This window comes from Spermophilus citellus, assembly GCF_964194105.1.
Source record: "Spermophilus citellus genome assembly, chromosome: 2".
NCBI classification, from domain to species: domain Eukaryota; kingdom Metazoa; phylum Chordata; class Mammalia; order Rodentia; family Sciuridae; genus Spermophilus; species Spermophilus citellus.
In genome coordinates, this window is record NC_138183.1 from 236,209,347 (window position 1) to 236,225,872 (window position 16,526).

General features: G+C 56.6%; 1 protein-coding gene across 5 annotated transcripts in view; it reads left to right on the plus strand.

The window, feature by feature from the left end:
* Nucleotides 1-16,526, plus strand: part of PRDM11 (PR/SET domain 11) — a 75,690-nt gene that overhangs the window by 43,016 nt on the left and 16,148 nt on the right. For 4 of the 5 annotated variants that reach the window (XM_081265132.1, XM_081265135.1, XM_081265133.1 and 1 more), the window contains exon 5: nt 10,741-10,808. In XM_081265132.1, coding sequence (XP_081121258.1) covers nt 10,741-10,808 — 68 coding nt within the window. Of the gene's footprint in view, nt 1-10,740; nt 10,809-14,352; nt 14,775-16,526 lie in introns of all 5 variants that reach the window. The other variant, XM_081265136.1, reaches the window with a different exon arrangement.

Here is a 16,526-nt window from a genome sequence, read left to right on the forward strand (position 1 = left end):
ACAGAAGCACAGTGTCCCTCGCCGTGCCGCGAGATGTGGCAGGAGCAGGCTGGTTTGCCAAGTTCAGGGGGCCTCAGAGAAGCAAGGAGCCGCACAGCCCACAGGCTGGGTATTTGGGGCTGGGGGTGCTGGGGCTGACCAACCCGGGGGGCGGGCTGGTGCCTGTCTTACAGAGCCGCGACGTCACCACTACAGCCAGGACTCGCAGCAGGCTACAGGACTGCGCATGGCCTTCCACACGCGGCTTCCCAGGTGCGCTGGGCTCCCCATCCGGAGCCCAGTTGGGACCCACAGCCTGTGCGTTCATCAGCCTGCGCTGCGTGCCTTCCTCCTTCACGTGTGGCCACGGCGTGGGAGGCTCTGGTCGGTCATTTGCACGATGCTCCGCATTGAGATCTACCGATGGTTTCCTCACGCTCGCCTCAGTTCACCCCTCTGGCCTGGCAGTCCTGAGTCTGTCCCGTCAGCTCTTGGAGACACGTGATCTCCGTGAGTTTTGTCTCTCAGTCACTAGTTTTAGGAATTGTCCGTGACTCTTGTCTGCACCAGTTATTATTCCTGGTGTCAAATGACTTCTTTTTCTCCCATTCCTTCTGCATTTAATACTTGACATTCCTTTTGTTTAAAAAAAAAAAAAGTTCCTCCTTCTCTCCCGCCCCCATCTTCCCCTTAGAGACTATTTTTGGCATCTGAGGTCTGGGGTCCCTCCTGTCCTTCCCACAGGGCATCCCTGTTCTGAGGTGTAAATTGCCCTCGGCTGGCCCCTGGGAGCCCCTTCAGACCGGCTCTTTGCTCTTTTGACACAGCCTCATCTTTGCTTTAGCACCTCTTGCCACAAAAGGTCCCGGCCCTGGCTCCAAGGAGTTCTGATTTCTTAGCAGGGGATGGTGTGGAGAAGCCAAGGTCCCAGGGACCAGGTGAGCAGTTGCCTTCGCTTCTAGGCCCGCAGGGCATTTGAGGGTCAGGTTGAAGTGGACTTCAGGTCAGAGTTGAGGGAAACAGGGTCACAGCAGTGGCCGCAGCCCAGAGGCCCAGGAGCACTGGGTGGTGCCGAGGTGGGGGTGGAGCTCGGGGGGAGCTGAAGTGCAGGCTGCACCTGGGAGGACCAGTGGGGGTGAGGCTGGGAGAAAGGCCGCTGGGTCTCAGGTGCTGTGAACTGCGGGACCATCCGGGCACCCCCAGGAGTAAGTGCGCCCCTCAATCTTAGGATCCTCTTAACATCAGAAGCACTGAAGAGTCAGCTGGTGCAGCTGTTCCACCAAGGCTGGTCACTGGGCTGTCACACACCAAACCACAGGACCCCTGCCCCTCCCCCAACACACATCCTGTGAGCCAGCAGGGTCTGTGACTCTCAAAATCTGACATGGGAACACAAGTAGAGTGTGTGACAGGTGTGACGGCGCACACCTGTAATCCCAGCGACTTGGGAGGCTGAGGCAGGAGGATGGCAGGTTCAAGGCCAGCCTGGGCAACTTGGTGAGACCCTGTCTCAAAATAAAAAATAAAGGGCTGGGGATACAACTCATCAGGAGGGTGGTGGCCTAGTATGTCTGAGGCCTGGCTTCCATCTCGTTACTGAAGAAAAAAAATAGAGCCACAAACAATCGTCCTGGACTGGTCCACCGTTTCCATTATAGGTCAGAAACCCACCCGACCTTCTCTGCTCCTGGGTTCCTTAGCACATTTTACCATAGTGATGTGTCTCCTGTGTGATAGTCAGGTGACTCGAGGTTCATGGAGTCCCAACGTCACGTTGATTTTATTTTAATGCTACTTAGAAAAGTCTGAACATGAAGCTGGGTAAACACAAATTTTTTTATACTTATTAAACAACTCTAAAAAGTTCAGAAATGTAAAATGTCCAGAACTCCCCAAATCCCAACGTCACTCACATTAACGGCAGCACTTTAACATGATGGATGCTGTTGTTTTGTGTCATCCTACACGGCTGTTTGTCAGGTGAGCGCGTCGTGGGGCTCCTCACAGGTTCTTGGGTGTCTAGAACGTCTGCAGTCCTGCAAGCTGGGGAGTGCAGTTATTTTCCCATGGTTTGACTCTGTTTGAAACACAGGAAATCTTCTGATGGCCCAGGGTCCTGCGCTTTGACCTGCTTTTTGCCAAATGCAGTGTTTGCATGTGGAGTTTGTAGCTGCTCTTTTTTCTTGGCTCGTGGTGATAACTGGTGTCGCAGAGCCGACTCACTGTGAAGCAAGCCATCTCGGCATTCAGGGGCATCTTCCTGTCAAGGGTCAGCTGGTCTGGGCCCTGTGGGCTCCACGCTGTCTGTTGCAAGTACAGGTGTTCCTCCACTTACGATGGGCTGGTCCCATTGCATTTGTGGTGTGCTGAAGCCTCGTAGGTCAAAGCTGCACCCTCTCCTCCTACCCTACCGCACGTCCTGCTTTAGCCACACGGTACGTGGTTCAGCAATGGTGGTGCCCCGACCCCCGTGGTTTCTGGGCTGCCTGGGCACCATGGTGCTGTCCGGCACTGCAGAGAGGCTCCTCCCGCAGATGACTGGCCTGGGAAAAGATCAATATCCAAAGTATGGTTTCTACGGAATGAATATAGCTTTCAAAGCATGACAAAGTAGAAAAATCATAAGTCCGGAACCATCTGTCCTCCATTCTGTCACGTGGCACAAAGGCAGCTACAGAAAAAGACAAACACCAAACTCACTGGTACTAAAATTGGGGTTCCAGATAATTCTTGTTCCGTGACATATTGCTCTTCTTTTGATTAAATCATGATGACTTTTAATTTTTTTTGCGGTGCTAGGGGTTGGATGGACCCCAGGGCCTCAGGCATGAGAGGCAAGTGCTGTCCACTGAGCTCTGCCCTCTGCCCCTGGTTCCTCTCCAAACAGTTAAAAAAATAGGAGCCGCTCTGGTCGTCAGGCCACGCAGAAGCAGGAGGACGTCAGGAGGACATCACTGCTGACACCGGGCAAAGAACCTTCTTGCTGGGGTCCCCGCCGCTGGGCTGCAGTGCCTCCTCTGTGTCCTGCGCCTGGCCGTCTTGTTGGGCTCTACGGCCTGCAGGGGGAGGGTCCCCTGTGCCCTGCTGCTCAGGGCCCGTGGCCAGCGGACACTGCCCGGGAGTCCTTCTACCTCCCCAGCCCACTTGCCACTTGCTGGTTGATGTGACCACACATTCAGACACAGGGCTGAACCCCAGGGCAGGGCCAGAGAAACACAGGCCACCTGTACTCAGTCTAGGGCAGAGTCACAAGGTTGAGCCATGGGGTGGGTGAGGACCTGGGGCCGCCCAGCCCTAAGCCCTGCACTTCCTGTGGGTGTGGACCTCTCCTGGTGATTCCTGTCTATTGATTTTTTAAAAAATGAAAACATTGAATTAAAAACTCTTTGAGGATGTTTGGATCCTGAGTTCATGTCCAAAGACTCCGGTTTGAGAAGCATCAGCTCCTGGGCAACTTCCTGACCTTGACGGTGGGGGACACGGAGAGGTCTGACCCACGTCCCCTGAGCGAATTCAGCACCTGAGACCCCAGGGTCCCCAGCAGACGCTGCTTGGGACGGTGTGCAGTGAGACCCAGTGACCTTGGCCTCGGTGGCAGCCACTGAGTGATGTTTGGTTCTGGGTCTTGGCCCTCTGACTCTCACCACAAGCCTCGTACAGACCGGGAGTCCTGGCCGTGCTGTTCATGTCGGGGCCAGGACTTCAACCAAAGCTCAAGTTCAAAGCCCCAGGCCCCAGTGTGAATATCTAAGACCGTCTTCGCCCTCCGCGGAAGCCTCGATATGGGACAAGGTTGTTTCTCAGTGTTTGCTCACAGCTGCTGAATCTTTGGCAGATACTAGTTTTAAAGGGACTTGATCAGATATGATTTAAAGCCATACGACTTTCCTAAGGTGCATTCTTGAGCGGTTCTCAGTACGTCACAGATAAGTGTGGCCATGGCTGCAGGTGACTTTTGTGACTTTGAAAAGTCCCGTGCCCTTCAGCTGCCATCCCCCTCTGCCCTCCCCACAGCCCTAAGTAACCACCGATCTACTTTCTGGTGGTAGATTTCCTGTTGTGAACATGAATGAGATCGTACAGCACGTGCCATCACGTGATGTTCCCAGGGTTCTCCGTGTCACAGCCCGGTCATCCCCTTCACAGCTGGGCCACATTCCATGGCGTGGATAGACCGTATCTGTTCATCTGTCATCCACTGTGGACGGGGGCTGCTCCTACCAGTGGCAGCTGTGACCACGCCTGTGCATTGAGGTCTTCCTTTGTCTTGTGTGTGACGCCGCAGCGGGGACGTGCTGGGCCACATGGCAGCTCCATGGTTAGGCATTTTAGGAATCGCACTGTTTATTGAGGAAGAGCTGCACCTGGTAGATGTTCAAGTTGTGTACTGAACAACAGTGGCTGCCCTCTTCCATTCCTACTTGGTCAAAGGGTAGAAAATTCCAGAATGAAATCTGAAGTTTGTTTTTCCCACCCTGTCCAGACCCCTGCTGCTAGGCATAAGTGAGGAGGCGGGCCTCAGGCCAGTCTCCATGCTGGCTGCTCCCTGTGGTTCCCCTTCAGGACCTAAGGCTGCCCTTGACCTTCACCAGAAGACATTCCTTGCAGGTGGTTGGGGCTGGTTGGTCCTGAGGCCAGTTCCCAGAGCTGCGCACTTTTTACAGGCAGAGCCCAGAGACTTGTGAAGGGAAGGTCCCCTGAGTTGGCCACAGGCTCTGGACTCACAGGTCCCTGGGCTCCGATCCCAGCTCCCCATCGGCTGGAAGTGTTTTTGGGTTGTCTCCTGTTCTCTCTGAGCCCTGGGTTTTGTCCATAAAACCGGGAGCGTGGTCTTAGGGGACACGCCTCTGGGAGGTGATGGGGTACTGTGCTGGCTCAGGCCGGCACCTGGCGGTGATGAGCAGGTCGGGCCAGGATTATCTCTAGGAACCTTCCCATAGGCTTCAGGGAAGGCTGGGGCGGGGCGAGGTGTGGGAAACCCACGCATGGAATTTGGGATGTGTGCAAACTGGCTGCATTTACCAGGACTCCAGGGCCTTTTTTAAGCATTAAAAAAGAAGGCAGTCCGGCCATTTATGAAATCTGGGCAGACCTGGAGAACATCATGCTAAGTGAAGTGCACCAGGCGCAGGCCAGACACTCCCTGAGACCACTTCTATTAGTCAGCTCTCCCTCCCTGTAACAAAAATCCTGAGACGATGAACTTATAAGGGGGAAAGGTTATTTTGGCTTACAGTTTTGTGAGTTCCAGTCCAGGATCAGGAAGAACCATGGGTTGAGGCCCCTGGTGGGCATGGTGGACAGTACTGCCCAGGGGCATCTGGTGGAGTAAACCATACCTTGTGGCCAGGAAGCAAGAGAGTGAAGAAGGAGCCAGTGTCCCAGAGTCTCCTTCAAGGGCACACCGCCAGTGACTTAAGGATCTCCCTCCAGGTCCCAGCCCTAAAGGTTCACTGCCTCCAACAGGGCCAGGGGCTGGGGACCAAGCCAGTAACACACGGCCTCTGGGGGACACTTACCCAAACACGCACACCCTTACAGGAAGAATCCGAAATAGTCAAACTCACAGAATGAAGAGTTGGACGGTGGTGCCGGGGATGGGGAAGGGGGAAGAGAGGTGTTAGTCAAAGGGTAGAAAGTTCCAGAATGAAAGCAAGTCCCAGAGCTGTGCTTGGAGCCTACAGTGAGCCATCCTGTGAGGTACACCTGAGCCCTCCCCAGGAGCGGAGATCTTGTGATCACCATGACAACAGCAATAATCAATGCATTTAAAAAGCAGGAAGGAAGCTCTTGGAGGTGAGGGACACGCCGAGGGCTCCAGGTGTAGACGTCTCTCCAACCCCTCGGTGTGGACATTAGCAGCGTTGAGTGTTTCCGTCACACCTCAATACAGTGGTTTTTAAAAAAAGAAATCTGATAAAAGTTCATTCAGATCAATACAAAGAAGCGATGATCTCCTTATCATTCAATTGGGGTGGACGGGTAGATTCTGGTTCACAGGAGCTTAGTTTCTTAGGTGACTCAAAAAGTCAAATATGCACAAAACGCTAATATTCACAAAATGCTGCGCCCGGCGCAGGAGCCTAGGGTCTGGATAGTCTCTCTGTCCAGCCTGTGTGTTCTTCCCTCCATGTTTCTGGGCATGGAAGAAGCCAGAGCTCAAGTTCAAGTCCAGGGCAGCTCTTTATCTCCCCGTCTTGGGTCTGCCCAGCTGGGGAGTGGCTGGAGAACAGAGGGGAGGCCGCCTGCCTCCCGGGGATCGTGGGAGAAGCTCTGAGGTCCGCCAAAGCATGTTGCCAATTGCGAGTGGCTTCACAAATCACTTTTGTGACCGCCTTGCTCTGTGAAGAGGTGCGGGGCTAAGTGCAGAACGCTTTGTGGATTTGCTTTGTGGACTCAGCGGCTCCTGGAAAGTTGCAGGAATCAGGTTCTGAAAATCCAACTGCTGCAACATCTGGTTAAGGCACCACTCGGAGGAGCCGGATGGCGACCCCCTGACCCGAGGAGACACCGTCTGCAGGGCAGGCTCTCCTCCACGGCATAGTGTCAGCCCCTGCTCCCAAGGTCACCCAAACCAGAGGCCACGCTGGAAGTTCAGACAGGGGCTCCAGAGCCCTGGTGGTTAGGAGATCCGTGGGGGCCTCTCCCAGCACCCCACACGCCCAGCATGTTAGGGCCAAGGACAGGGTTCTGTGGGACCCCTCAGGAGGGTCCTGCAGACTAGCATGTGTCTGGGGAGATTGTGGAGGAGGGGAGCCAGGCTCCACGTCTTGCCCCTCTGTCTGAGATTTTTATAACACAAGGCAGTTCAGTGTCACAGGCAAACAGAGCAACACACCCCCTGCCCCCCTCCTCCTGTTGGTGCTCGTGCAAACACAGGGATCTGGGCTGGGATGCGGCTCAGTGGTAGAGCACTTGCCGAGCATGCGTGAGGCCCTGGGTTTGATCCTCTGCACTGCAAACAGATGCATGTGTGTGTGTCGTGCACACGTATATGTGTGCGTTATGGTGTGCTGGTAAATGTCTGACAACCTGCTGGTGATGGTGGGGACATAGGTGTCAATTTTCGTGGTGTGCATGCTCCCAGTGTGGTGAATTTCCAGCTACGCAACACGAACTTGCTGAACATGGAGTCAGGAAGGAATGTGCAGCAGAACTAGCAGACCGTATTCCCCAGGTACAGAGACGGTATTCGTGCCCTTCTGAGGAGCATATGTGTCAGTCAGCTTTCTGTGACTGTAACAAACTACCTGAGATCATCAACTTATCTGGTGAGGGAGACAGTCTGTTTCCAAATCAACGGGTAGATGATAAACACCATCATCATTTGAAATGCTCACTGGAGTTAGGGCTGTAAAGGAAGTGAGAGGACACTGGCGAGCTAGCGCTGTAGGAAGGAAGGGTTTGTTCTGCCAGATGAGTTTGGAGGTTTTGGAGGTTTTGGTCTGTGGTCGTTGGGCTTGTGGTGAGGAAACAGCTCAGGATGTGGAGCCCGTGGTGGAGCGAGCTGCTGTCCTCATGGTGGCCAAGGCAAAGAGAGGAAGAGACCAGGGTCCCACATTCCCCCTCTGGGTGCACCCCAGGGGACTGAAGATGTCCCACAAGGTGCCGCCTCTTAAGAGTTCCACCAACAGTACTGAGCTGGGGACCAAGACCATAGCACCCCAGAAAGAAGCACCTAGTGATACGGAAAATAGTGCAATGTACAACACCATAGGCAAGTGGTAAGATTTGAATATCACCTTTAAAGAATTTGTAATTTATTGAACTGTAACTCTATATCATTCAGCCTTTAATAATGGCTACGTGTAACAAGTGGCTCACAGAATTTCCGAAGTCCACCCTTACTGGTCCGTGCGACTGACTTCACATGCCTCTCTTCTTTTCTTTCTTTCTTTTTTTATTTTTATTTTTTTTTTTTGGTACCAGGGATTGAACTCAGGGGCACTGGACCACTGAGCCCCATCCCCAGTCCTATTTTATACTTCATTTAGAGACGGGGTCCCACTGAGTTGCTTAGCGCCTTGTAAATTGCTGAGGCTGGCTTTGAAGTCATGATCCTCCTGCCTCAGCCTCCTGGGCCACTGGGTTGACAGGTGTGTGCCACTGCACCTGGCTCTTTTCTTTCTTACTAAAATGTTAATAGTATATAATTTTTTTCTTTGACTTGCTTTTTATTTAAAAGGCTCTTCATTCATTCACTCATTCCCCACCATTCCAGCTGGGTTACCAGGTGAGGGGGAGAACCATGAGCTTTGTCTCTTTGGCTTGGGTCTGGTGAAGGAGACGGTCCTTTACCAAATCAACAGATAGATAAACTTTACCATCCATGAAAATGCTGTCATTAGGGCTTTAAAAAAAGTAGCAAGATGCCATGCAACTAAAGCTGGGGTGGGGGGTGGTGTGCAGGGAAAACCTACATCAGGGTCAGATCAGGAAAGGCTTATTCTGTGGAGGTGACACAATCTGAGACCCAAGAGATAAAAAGGGACTTGGTATCTTTTTATCCAAGCTTTGGATGGCTTGGTGGGAAAAAGTTTATCCAAGGGTGTGTTCACTTGGGTGCCATTTCTGTAAAATCCCCAAACACGCAAAACAGTGCTATCCATTATTCTTAGAAAAACCCTTGTGAACTAGAGATGGGAAGACTCCCACCAGCTTCAGGACTGGTGGCCACCCTTGGAGCGGGGAGGGAAGAAGGGTGATTTGGAGGGAGGCAGAGAACGTCTTCAGCTGCATCTTGGGATTGTCGTGGATCCAAAGGGGAGAAAGATCTGAGGTGAACACAGTTGGTGTGACTCTTGTTGGCCCTCACCGATGGACACCGGTTGCATTATTCTTGATCATTTCTGAATGACGGAAATGTTTTGATCGATGTTTTTTAAGAGTATGGAAAAGAGGTTCTAGGTGTGGGAGTGACCCCGGTTAAAGTTCACCCCAGAAAAGTTGGCCTCAGTGAAGGGCAGAGGAATCCCCAGGTCAGTCAGACGGCTGGGCAGGGATTCGGGCTTTGAAGGCTGTGACCACATGTGAATAAAACCATGAGCTGGCAAGGGACCCGTCTGATTTACGGTGATCACAAGTTTCCCTGGCTCTGGGGAGAATCCGCCGGGGGCTGGGAACGGCTTCGGGCTTAGTTGGGGCCTGCGGTGAGCCCTGCTTCATGAGGCCCTGGGGACAGCCTTGCTGTGGCTCCTGTGCCACACCCTCAGGTTGTCAGCTCAGTCAGGCTGTGGGGAGAGGAAGAGGAAGGAGCAGGTCCTTATGAAACCCAAACAGACAGGATGAAAGAGAAAGAAGGATTTGCACAAGAACCATTACAAAACCTGCGAATGGGAAATATCCATGGACTGAAAGGCACCCATTAAAAAGAGAAGCCAAGGGAGGAAGGGAGACCTAGGAGACCAGAGGAACCTGGGACTGGACACGGCCAAAGAGAGAATCAGTGGATGGGAAGAGAGTTCTCAGGGATTTTCCCTGAAAGAAAAAGAGGAAAAAAAAATATGAAAAGGAAGTTAAAAGGCACGGAGCACAGAATGAGCTGTTCCCATGTGTGTTTAGTAGAAATTCTACCAGAAGGGCCTGGAAAAATGACTGAGAAGTTGAGTTCTCAAAAGTTTAATGGCTGAGAATTTTCCAAAATCAAAAGAGATATTAAGTCTTTGTTTGAAAGTGCTCCTCAAGTTGAAGATATTATAAAATAACCCACAGAGCAAAATGGCGTAAAATCACAAATAAAGGGAAAGTCTTTACATTTACCATGGACAGATTATCCATAGAGGACCACATCAGGGAACAGAAGGTTGCAGGTGACCACAGGGCAGTCTTTTGTTAATCTTCCTGGATTAGAAGATAAAACCCAATCAGCCTAGAATTCCACACCCCGACTCTGATGCTCAGGAGCGATAGTGAAGTTTCTGAAGAGAAGGGGTCCCGCTCTGACCCCCAGGCTCCTGAGTCTTTGGAGGTTGGGGAGCAGGAGCCCCTCAGATTACAGATGCTCCGTTGTGCGATGGTGGCTTCCATCTTCCACAGAAGCTGGGGAGAGAGACGGGCCAGATCCAGCTTTTGTGTTGTAACACGAGGCTACAGGAAGTGCTTCATGGTATCCATCAAGACAGAGGACAGGGACGGCTCATCTGTCTCTTCCCAGAATCCACAGCACCTTGAAAGTGTGTGTGTGTATGTGTGTGTGTGTGTGCGTGTGTGTGTGTGGCCATGTGTGTGTGAACACATATGTGTACTTCTGAGTGTACATGTATGTGTGTGTACATGTGTGTGTACTTGTGAGTGCACGAGTGTGTACTTGTGAGTATGCATGTATGTGTGTGTGTGTTTATGTGTGTGTGTATTTGTGAGTGTGCATGTATGTGTGTGTACTTGTGAGTGCACGAGTGTGTACTTCTTTGTGTGCATGTCTGTGTGTGTGAGTGTGTGTGTTTATGTGTGTGTGAACATGTGTGTGTACTTGTGAGTGTGCATGTATGTGTGTGTGAGTGTGTGGGCACGCACATGTGTATGTACTTGTGAGTGTGCGTGTGTGTGTGTGTGTGTGTGTGTGTGTCCTCCATCCTCTAGGGGGGTGGGATGGGCAGAGGGTAGGTAGGTGGCAGGAATCCTGGACTCTAGCTTGGTTTCAGTCCTGTGGCTTTGGGGACATTGTGGGGGGATGGCAGACAGAGGGAGGTGACCCTGGGCCCTGGGCTGGGAAGGAGCCCAGGGACACGAGAAGCCCTTCTAGACTGTCCCTCTGTCTTGCAGATTGTGGACAAGAACAGCCGCTACAAGTCCATCGATGGGTCCGATGAGACCAAGGCCAACTGGATGAGGTGAGTCCTCTCGCTGTGTTCAGGAGGCCGGCTGGCCTCCGGAGAGGAGGTGGGGGTGGCATGTTGGGACCAGGGGGTCTCCAGAGGCCGAGGCCTCCAGGACTGTGTGTGCAGAGCATGGGAGACGTCCAGCCTCCGTGACCTTCCTGGTCCCCGGCTTCCATGAGGGGGCCCAAGGAGGACCGTGGCCAGGCCAGCAGGCTGCAGGGACTCCAAGGGCCCCAGGTTCCTGGGAGCATTCCTGGGGAGGGGGCGAGAATGTCCCCTTTGGGACCGTGCCGTCTCCCAGGGCAGGCTGCTGCTGCAGGGGTGCGGGACTCAAGCCGCCGGGCCAGCGGTTGTTCCAATGGTGCTCCTGGCCGAGGAGGGCCCTGGCAGGGGCTGGGCCTGATGTCTACCATGCTTGCTGCTGGGCTTGAGTGGTTTCACCCTGGGCCAGTGTGTGACTCAGAAAGGTCCTGAAGGCTGGCCAGAGAGAGCAGGAGACTGCCCAGGCCATTCCAGCCAAGTCTGGGACCTGGGCTCAGTGCTGGCCTTGGTGGCCTTGCTGTGGTGGTGGGCAGGGGAGCAGGCTGGCCTCTCGCTTCCGTGGGGGCTTCTCTCTGGGATCCCAGGACAGTGAACAGGGATGTGGGTCTGGGTGGGGCGAACAAGGGGCCCTCTGTGGCCGGACCCCGGGACCCACTACACCTGGGTGTGACGCCCTCTCTTTGTGTCTGTGTGGCCTGGTGACCCAGGGGTGCTGGAGGCTTGTGGGTGGAGGAGGACGGTGCATTAGGGACCAACGCCGGGGGGGGGGGTGCTGTATTTAAACTGTGGCAGTCAACAAGCAGATGACTGTTGGGGCTGGGGAGTCACGCTGGGGGCCTGACTGACCCTGTCCTCCTGTCAGAGACTCCCAGGCAGCAGAGCCACTATTCTCCCCCTGAGCACCCAGGGCTCACCCTCTCCTGGGGGGAAGCTGTTCCTACTGCCATTACCAGGTGCAGAAGCAGGGTCGCCGCAGACAAGCAGACGTCCGGCTGTGTGTGGGGACAAGCTGTCTCCTCCCTCTCCTCCCCAGACCTGGTCAGCCAATGCCCCGAAATGGCCCGAGAAGGAGGTCTGCAGTCCTAACTGCCGCCTTCCCCTACCCTGGGTCCAGGTCAGGACACCCACAGGCTTCACCCGCCGCATGCGGAACACCCGCTTCCCCTCGGACCCTGCGCTGGGCACCTGGGGTGGCCCAGCCTGGCCTGTCCCCATGGCCCTCCCAGGGCCCACACCTGGTGCCACGCTTGGTCATCGTGTGGACTCTCACTGTGCTGCTAGGGCCCAGGTGGGAGAAGGGGGCCTCTGACAGGGGCCTCCAAAGTGGCCAGGACTTTGGGGACTCTGTGAGCAAGTGGGCATGAGCCATTCAAACAGGCTGTCCATGGACGGCAGGGCCTGCCTCGAAGGGCTCTTCGCCCGGTCACTGCAGTGGCCCCAGGCAATAGGGAAGCGAGGGCGTGGGCTCCGGCCCAGGTGTCCCAGGCAGGAGGCTGCCTCCGCTGTCCGGGTTCCAGGAGCTCCGGCCTCCGGAGCCGAGCCCTGCTGCCTCCCCTGCACCCCCAGCTGGGCCTGGGGATTCCTCAGCCAACTCAGCCGCCGCCTGGCGCTCGGAGCTTGTCGGCCACGCTGGCCGGGCCTCGGTGAGGCCCTCCGCAGTGACTCTGAGAGCGCGGGTTGGGAGCACGGCTCTGCATCGGTCTTCACGCCACAATGGCCAAACCGGGGCCCAGAACCGGTCACTAGCAGAGGGACTGGAGCTGTGGCTCTGGACACAAGGAGCCAGGCTGAGCCAGTTTGGCTGGGTGGGCTCTGCCATGGGTTGTGCCCTGTCCTGACCAAGATGGTGCCTGGTGGTCCCCCTGGAGGGCCCTCAGCTCAAGGGCAAGTTGGGGTTGGTTGTGCGTCAGCCTCGTTGGGCAGCTCCTCCGTCGGCGGGTGCTCTGGACTGCACTCTCGTGGCCTGGGGCGCGGGGCTGAGGGAACGCAGGGCGTCTACGAAGTAAGTGGTGGGACAGGAAGGGAACCGGTGTCCAGGTTGGGAGCACTGACCCCATGGCCCCATGCCAGGGGCTGTGTGCAGGGTCCTCAGCAAGGGCTGCGTGCCCCTCTGGGAGCGCTGGGCAGTGCCTGAGTCATTCTGGCAGGCGCAGCGTCCTGGATGGGTGCCACTGGTTGCATCCGGTAGAAGCCGAAGGTGGCAAAGGTGGTGGTAACACTCTACGTTTGCAGCCCCTCCCCCAACAAAGAATATCCAGAGCCCCAGATGCCTGTGGTGGTGTGACCAAGAAGCCACGTCACAGCTTCCCGACAGCCCTGGGAAGTGGCCCTGGGATGGTCCTCCTAGTTGTACAGAGGCCTGTGGCCAACAAGGAGACTCAGCCTCTAGTCTCAGGTCTGTGCAGTGTGAGCCTGTGCCCTGCCATTGCCCTGACCTGGGGACCACAGCCTGCCTCTCCGCAGCTTGCAGGGCCTGGTGTGCTGCAGGGTGGGGGGTGAGGCTGCTGCCCTCGGCCTCTCAGCTGATGCTGCAGGCGGAGGAGTGACTCGGGCCCCAGGTTTCCCTCTGTGCCCTGGGTCCCCTCTCGGGTGGACCTTTCCAATCTTGTAGCAGCAGGTAAAGCGGGGGGCAGAGCCACACGTGGAGAAGCTGTGTTTCAAGAGCAGAGCAGGTGCTAGGCCAACGGCAGAGCACCGCGGAGCCCCTCCTGGTGCCCCTGGTTGCCCTGTGGAGACGGAAGCTAAGGTCACCCCTGGTGTCCATCAGAGTGCAATTCATCTCCCAGTGGATGCTCATGAGCTCCTCAAATCCAACCAGAAAGCCACAGCAGCCACCCCAGGAGACACAGCTGGCGGTGCAGCCGCGGGAGGTGGCTCTGTTCCTGCACACACAGAAGTGGGGACGGGAGGGGGCAGATGGCGGAGGGGTGGTGAGCCACACGGGATGGAATCAGCTTTCTGTGATGACGCCGTTTGATGGGCAGCACCAGCTGAGGCCTGGCCACGGCAGCCCATGTGGACAGTGGCCTCCAAGCCACTCACGCCCCTGCATGGCCCCGTTTAAACTTGACTTTGCAGGGTCAGTGGTGCAGCCCGACCCCACTGAGGACTCTTTATTCCTTTTATAGGATTTTATGCTTTTATATTACTATACACTCCCCACTTAGAGCCAGCCTGAGGAGTTGGTGTGTTGGTACTGCCCTTCTGGATGGGGACAGGGAGACGGGAAAGGGTACATGAACTTGCACCGCCCGGCACTCACTGCTAGCCAAAGGCAAGGCCGGGCCTGCTCCGCGGACCTGCCCAGGGCTCCCACCGCCTGACCTGCGCCTCTGCCTCCTACCGCCCCCTCCGAGGAGGAGTAGAAGGGACTTCTCAGTAGGAGGAGGGCGTGGGGCCGGGTTGTCCCAGGTGCCTCCTGGCTCCCCAGCTGGGGCCTGCATTAGGAAGGAGGAGGCCCACCTGCCTTGACGGTCATTTACCCAATTGTGCTTTGTGGGATATTCAACCCAAGGACCGTGGCGCCCCTGGCTGAGCGTAAGAGGAAGCCCAAGTTCTCCAAGGAGGAGCTGGACATTCTGGTCACGGAGGTGACCCACCACGAAGCAGTTCTCTTTGGGAGGGAGACCATGCGGCTGTCCCATGCCGACAGGGACAAGATTTGGGAAGGCATAGCTCGGAAAATCACCTCCGTCAGCCAGGTCCCCCGCTCCGTCAAGGACCTTAAGCACAGATGGGATGACATGAAACGGAGGACCAAGGATAAGCTGGCCTTCATGCAGCAGTCCCTGTCGGGCCCTGGGGCTGGGGGCCGGGCCCCTGCCTTCATGCTCACTGCCCACGAGAGGGCCATCGAGTCGGCGCTGCGCACCGCCCGCTCCGGGCACGGCTTCCCCAGGGCGGAACTGGATGGCACCGACAGCCCCTCGACCAGCTGTGAGTATCTGTCCCCTCTGCCTTCCTGCGCCGGCCAGCGGGGGCTGCTTGTGAACTCCCGTCCCTCTGTCTGCCCACTCTTCCCATGTCCACTTCCGCCCGCCTCCTCTCCCTCTGGGCATCCGCCTCTGTGCCTGGACTGTGCTGGCAGCCGGGAGGACAAGCCCTGCCCCCGGGCAGCTCCTGGACATGGGGGACCCAGCAGCTTGAGTTAAACCATTGCAGGAGTGACCGGAAGGAAGGGATGAAGGCTGTCGTGTCCAGTGGACCCTGAGCACAGGGGAACCTCAAGGCCTGCAGGCACAGGGGCTGCCCGGCTCCAGGTTCCCTGAGCCTGGGCTCTTACCCCTCCCCCCAGCCCTGCCTTTGATTGTGTGTCTGTCCCTGCAAATGATGAATTGGCCTTTCTGGGGGTAAGGAGGGTGGCACTTGGCTCCATAGGGCTGGAAGGCCCCCTAAGGAAGTGACAGTGGGACTGAGCCACGAGGGGCACATAAGAGTTAAGAAGCCCTGGCCGGGTGAGGGGGGGGGGCGGAGAGCCGGACGAGAACAGCATGTACGAGGCCGCATCAGGAAGGCTCTTGGCACGTCCCTCCCGGACACGGAGGAGCCAGGGGGGCCCCAGTGTCGCAGGCGAGGGGTGGGGTGGGGGCTTGGGCGGCCGCAGGCAGGCCCAGGCCTGGAGGGGCAGCTCCTGTCGCCTGGGCCAGTTGCACTGTTTCTGTCCCCTCCTGTCTCCTGTGCCCAGCGGCCTTCGTCCACTTCTTTCTGGCTCTGCGTCCTGCTGCCCAGGGTCCCCTCCCGCCCTCACTCCTGCACCCACCCCAGGCACACTCCTCTGCACCCGCCCCGCCCCCTTCTCCCTCTGCCCCCTGCCTTTCCCCTCTGCTTCCTGCGTCTGGTGGACCCCAAGGCCAGGACCGTGGGGCTCTTTCTAGTTGGGGCCCCTCTGTGCACACCTGTCCCCCTGCCTCTGCACGGTCCGCCCCGCCCCCACTCAGTCCCTGGGAGGCCGGGAACAGGCGGCCCCAGAGGCCAGTGGGAAGGTGGGTCCCCAAGAGTCCCGCCTCCCTCCCCAGGCCCCTGGTCACGGGGATCTGCTCATTTCCTGTTTGGCTGGGGCTCCTGACAGGTGGCCGTTCACAGAGTCAGATTCTCAGGACTGGAGAGGCCTGTGGAGACCGTCTCACCTCCCTGTCACCCGGACAAGGAAATGGAGGTGGCCCGAGGTGTCATCACCCAGGACTGGAACCTGGGTCTGCCAGAGCCCTGAACCAGGCTTCCCCAGTCCTGCGTGATCCCACCCAATTTTGACAAAATGGGGGCCCAACATTCAGTAAATCCCAGTCCCAAATCCTGCCCTGCTCACCCCTCCGGAGGCCTAGAGTAACCTGGACAGGCAGGACTCCCCACCCCTGCCATGACCAGCAGGTACTCCTTGGCCAGGGCCTCCGTGGCCTGAGGCCCCCCTAGGGAGGAAACAGCCACAGTGGGTCTCACGCCCTCTCGCCCCGTCTAGGGTTCCAGGGGTGACTGCTGTCCCACCTAATGGGACTGCGAGGCACTGGGCTCTTACTGTGGTGGCTCCAGTGAGACCCTGGGACCTCTGGGAGCAGGACCAACCTCAGGACCAGCCGTCCTTCCTGCTGTTTCCAGGGATGGTTCTGGATGGAGCCCCCTGGGCACAGGCAGGGAGGGTTTGGGGGACAGTAGGGTCGGCCTGTCATGTTTTCATTCTGTCATGGAGTCAGC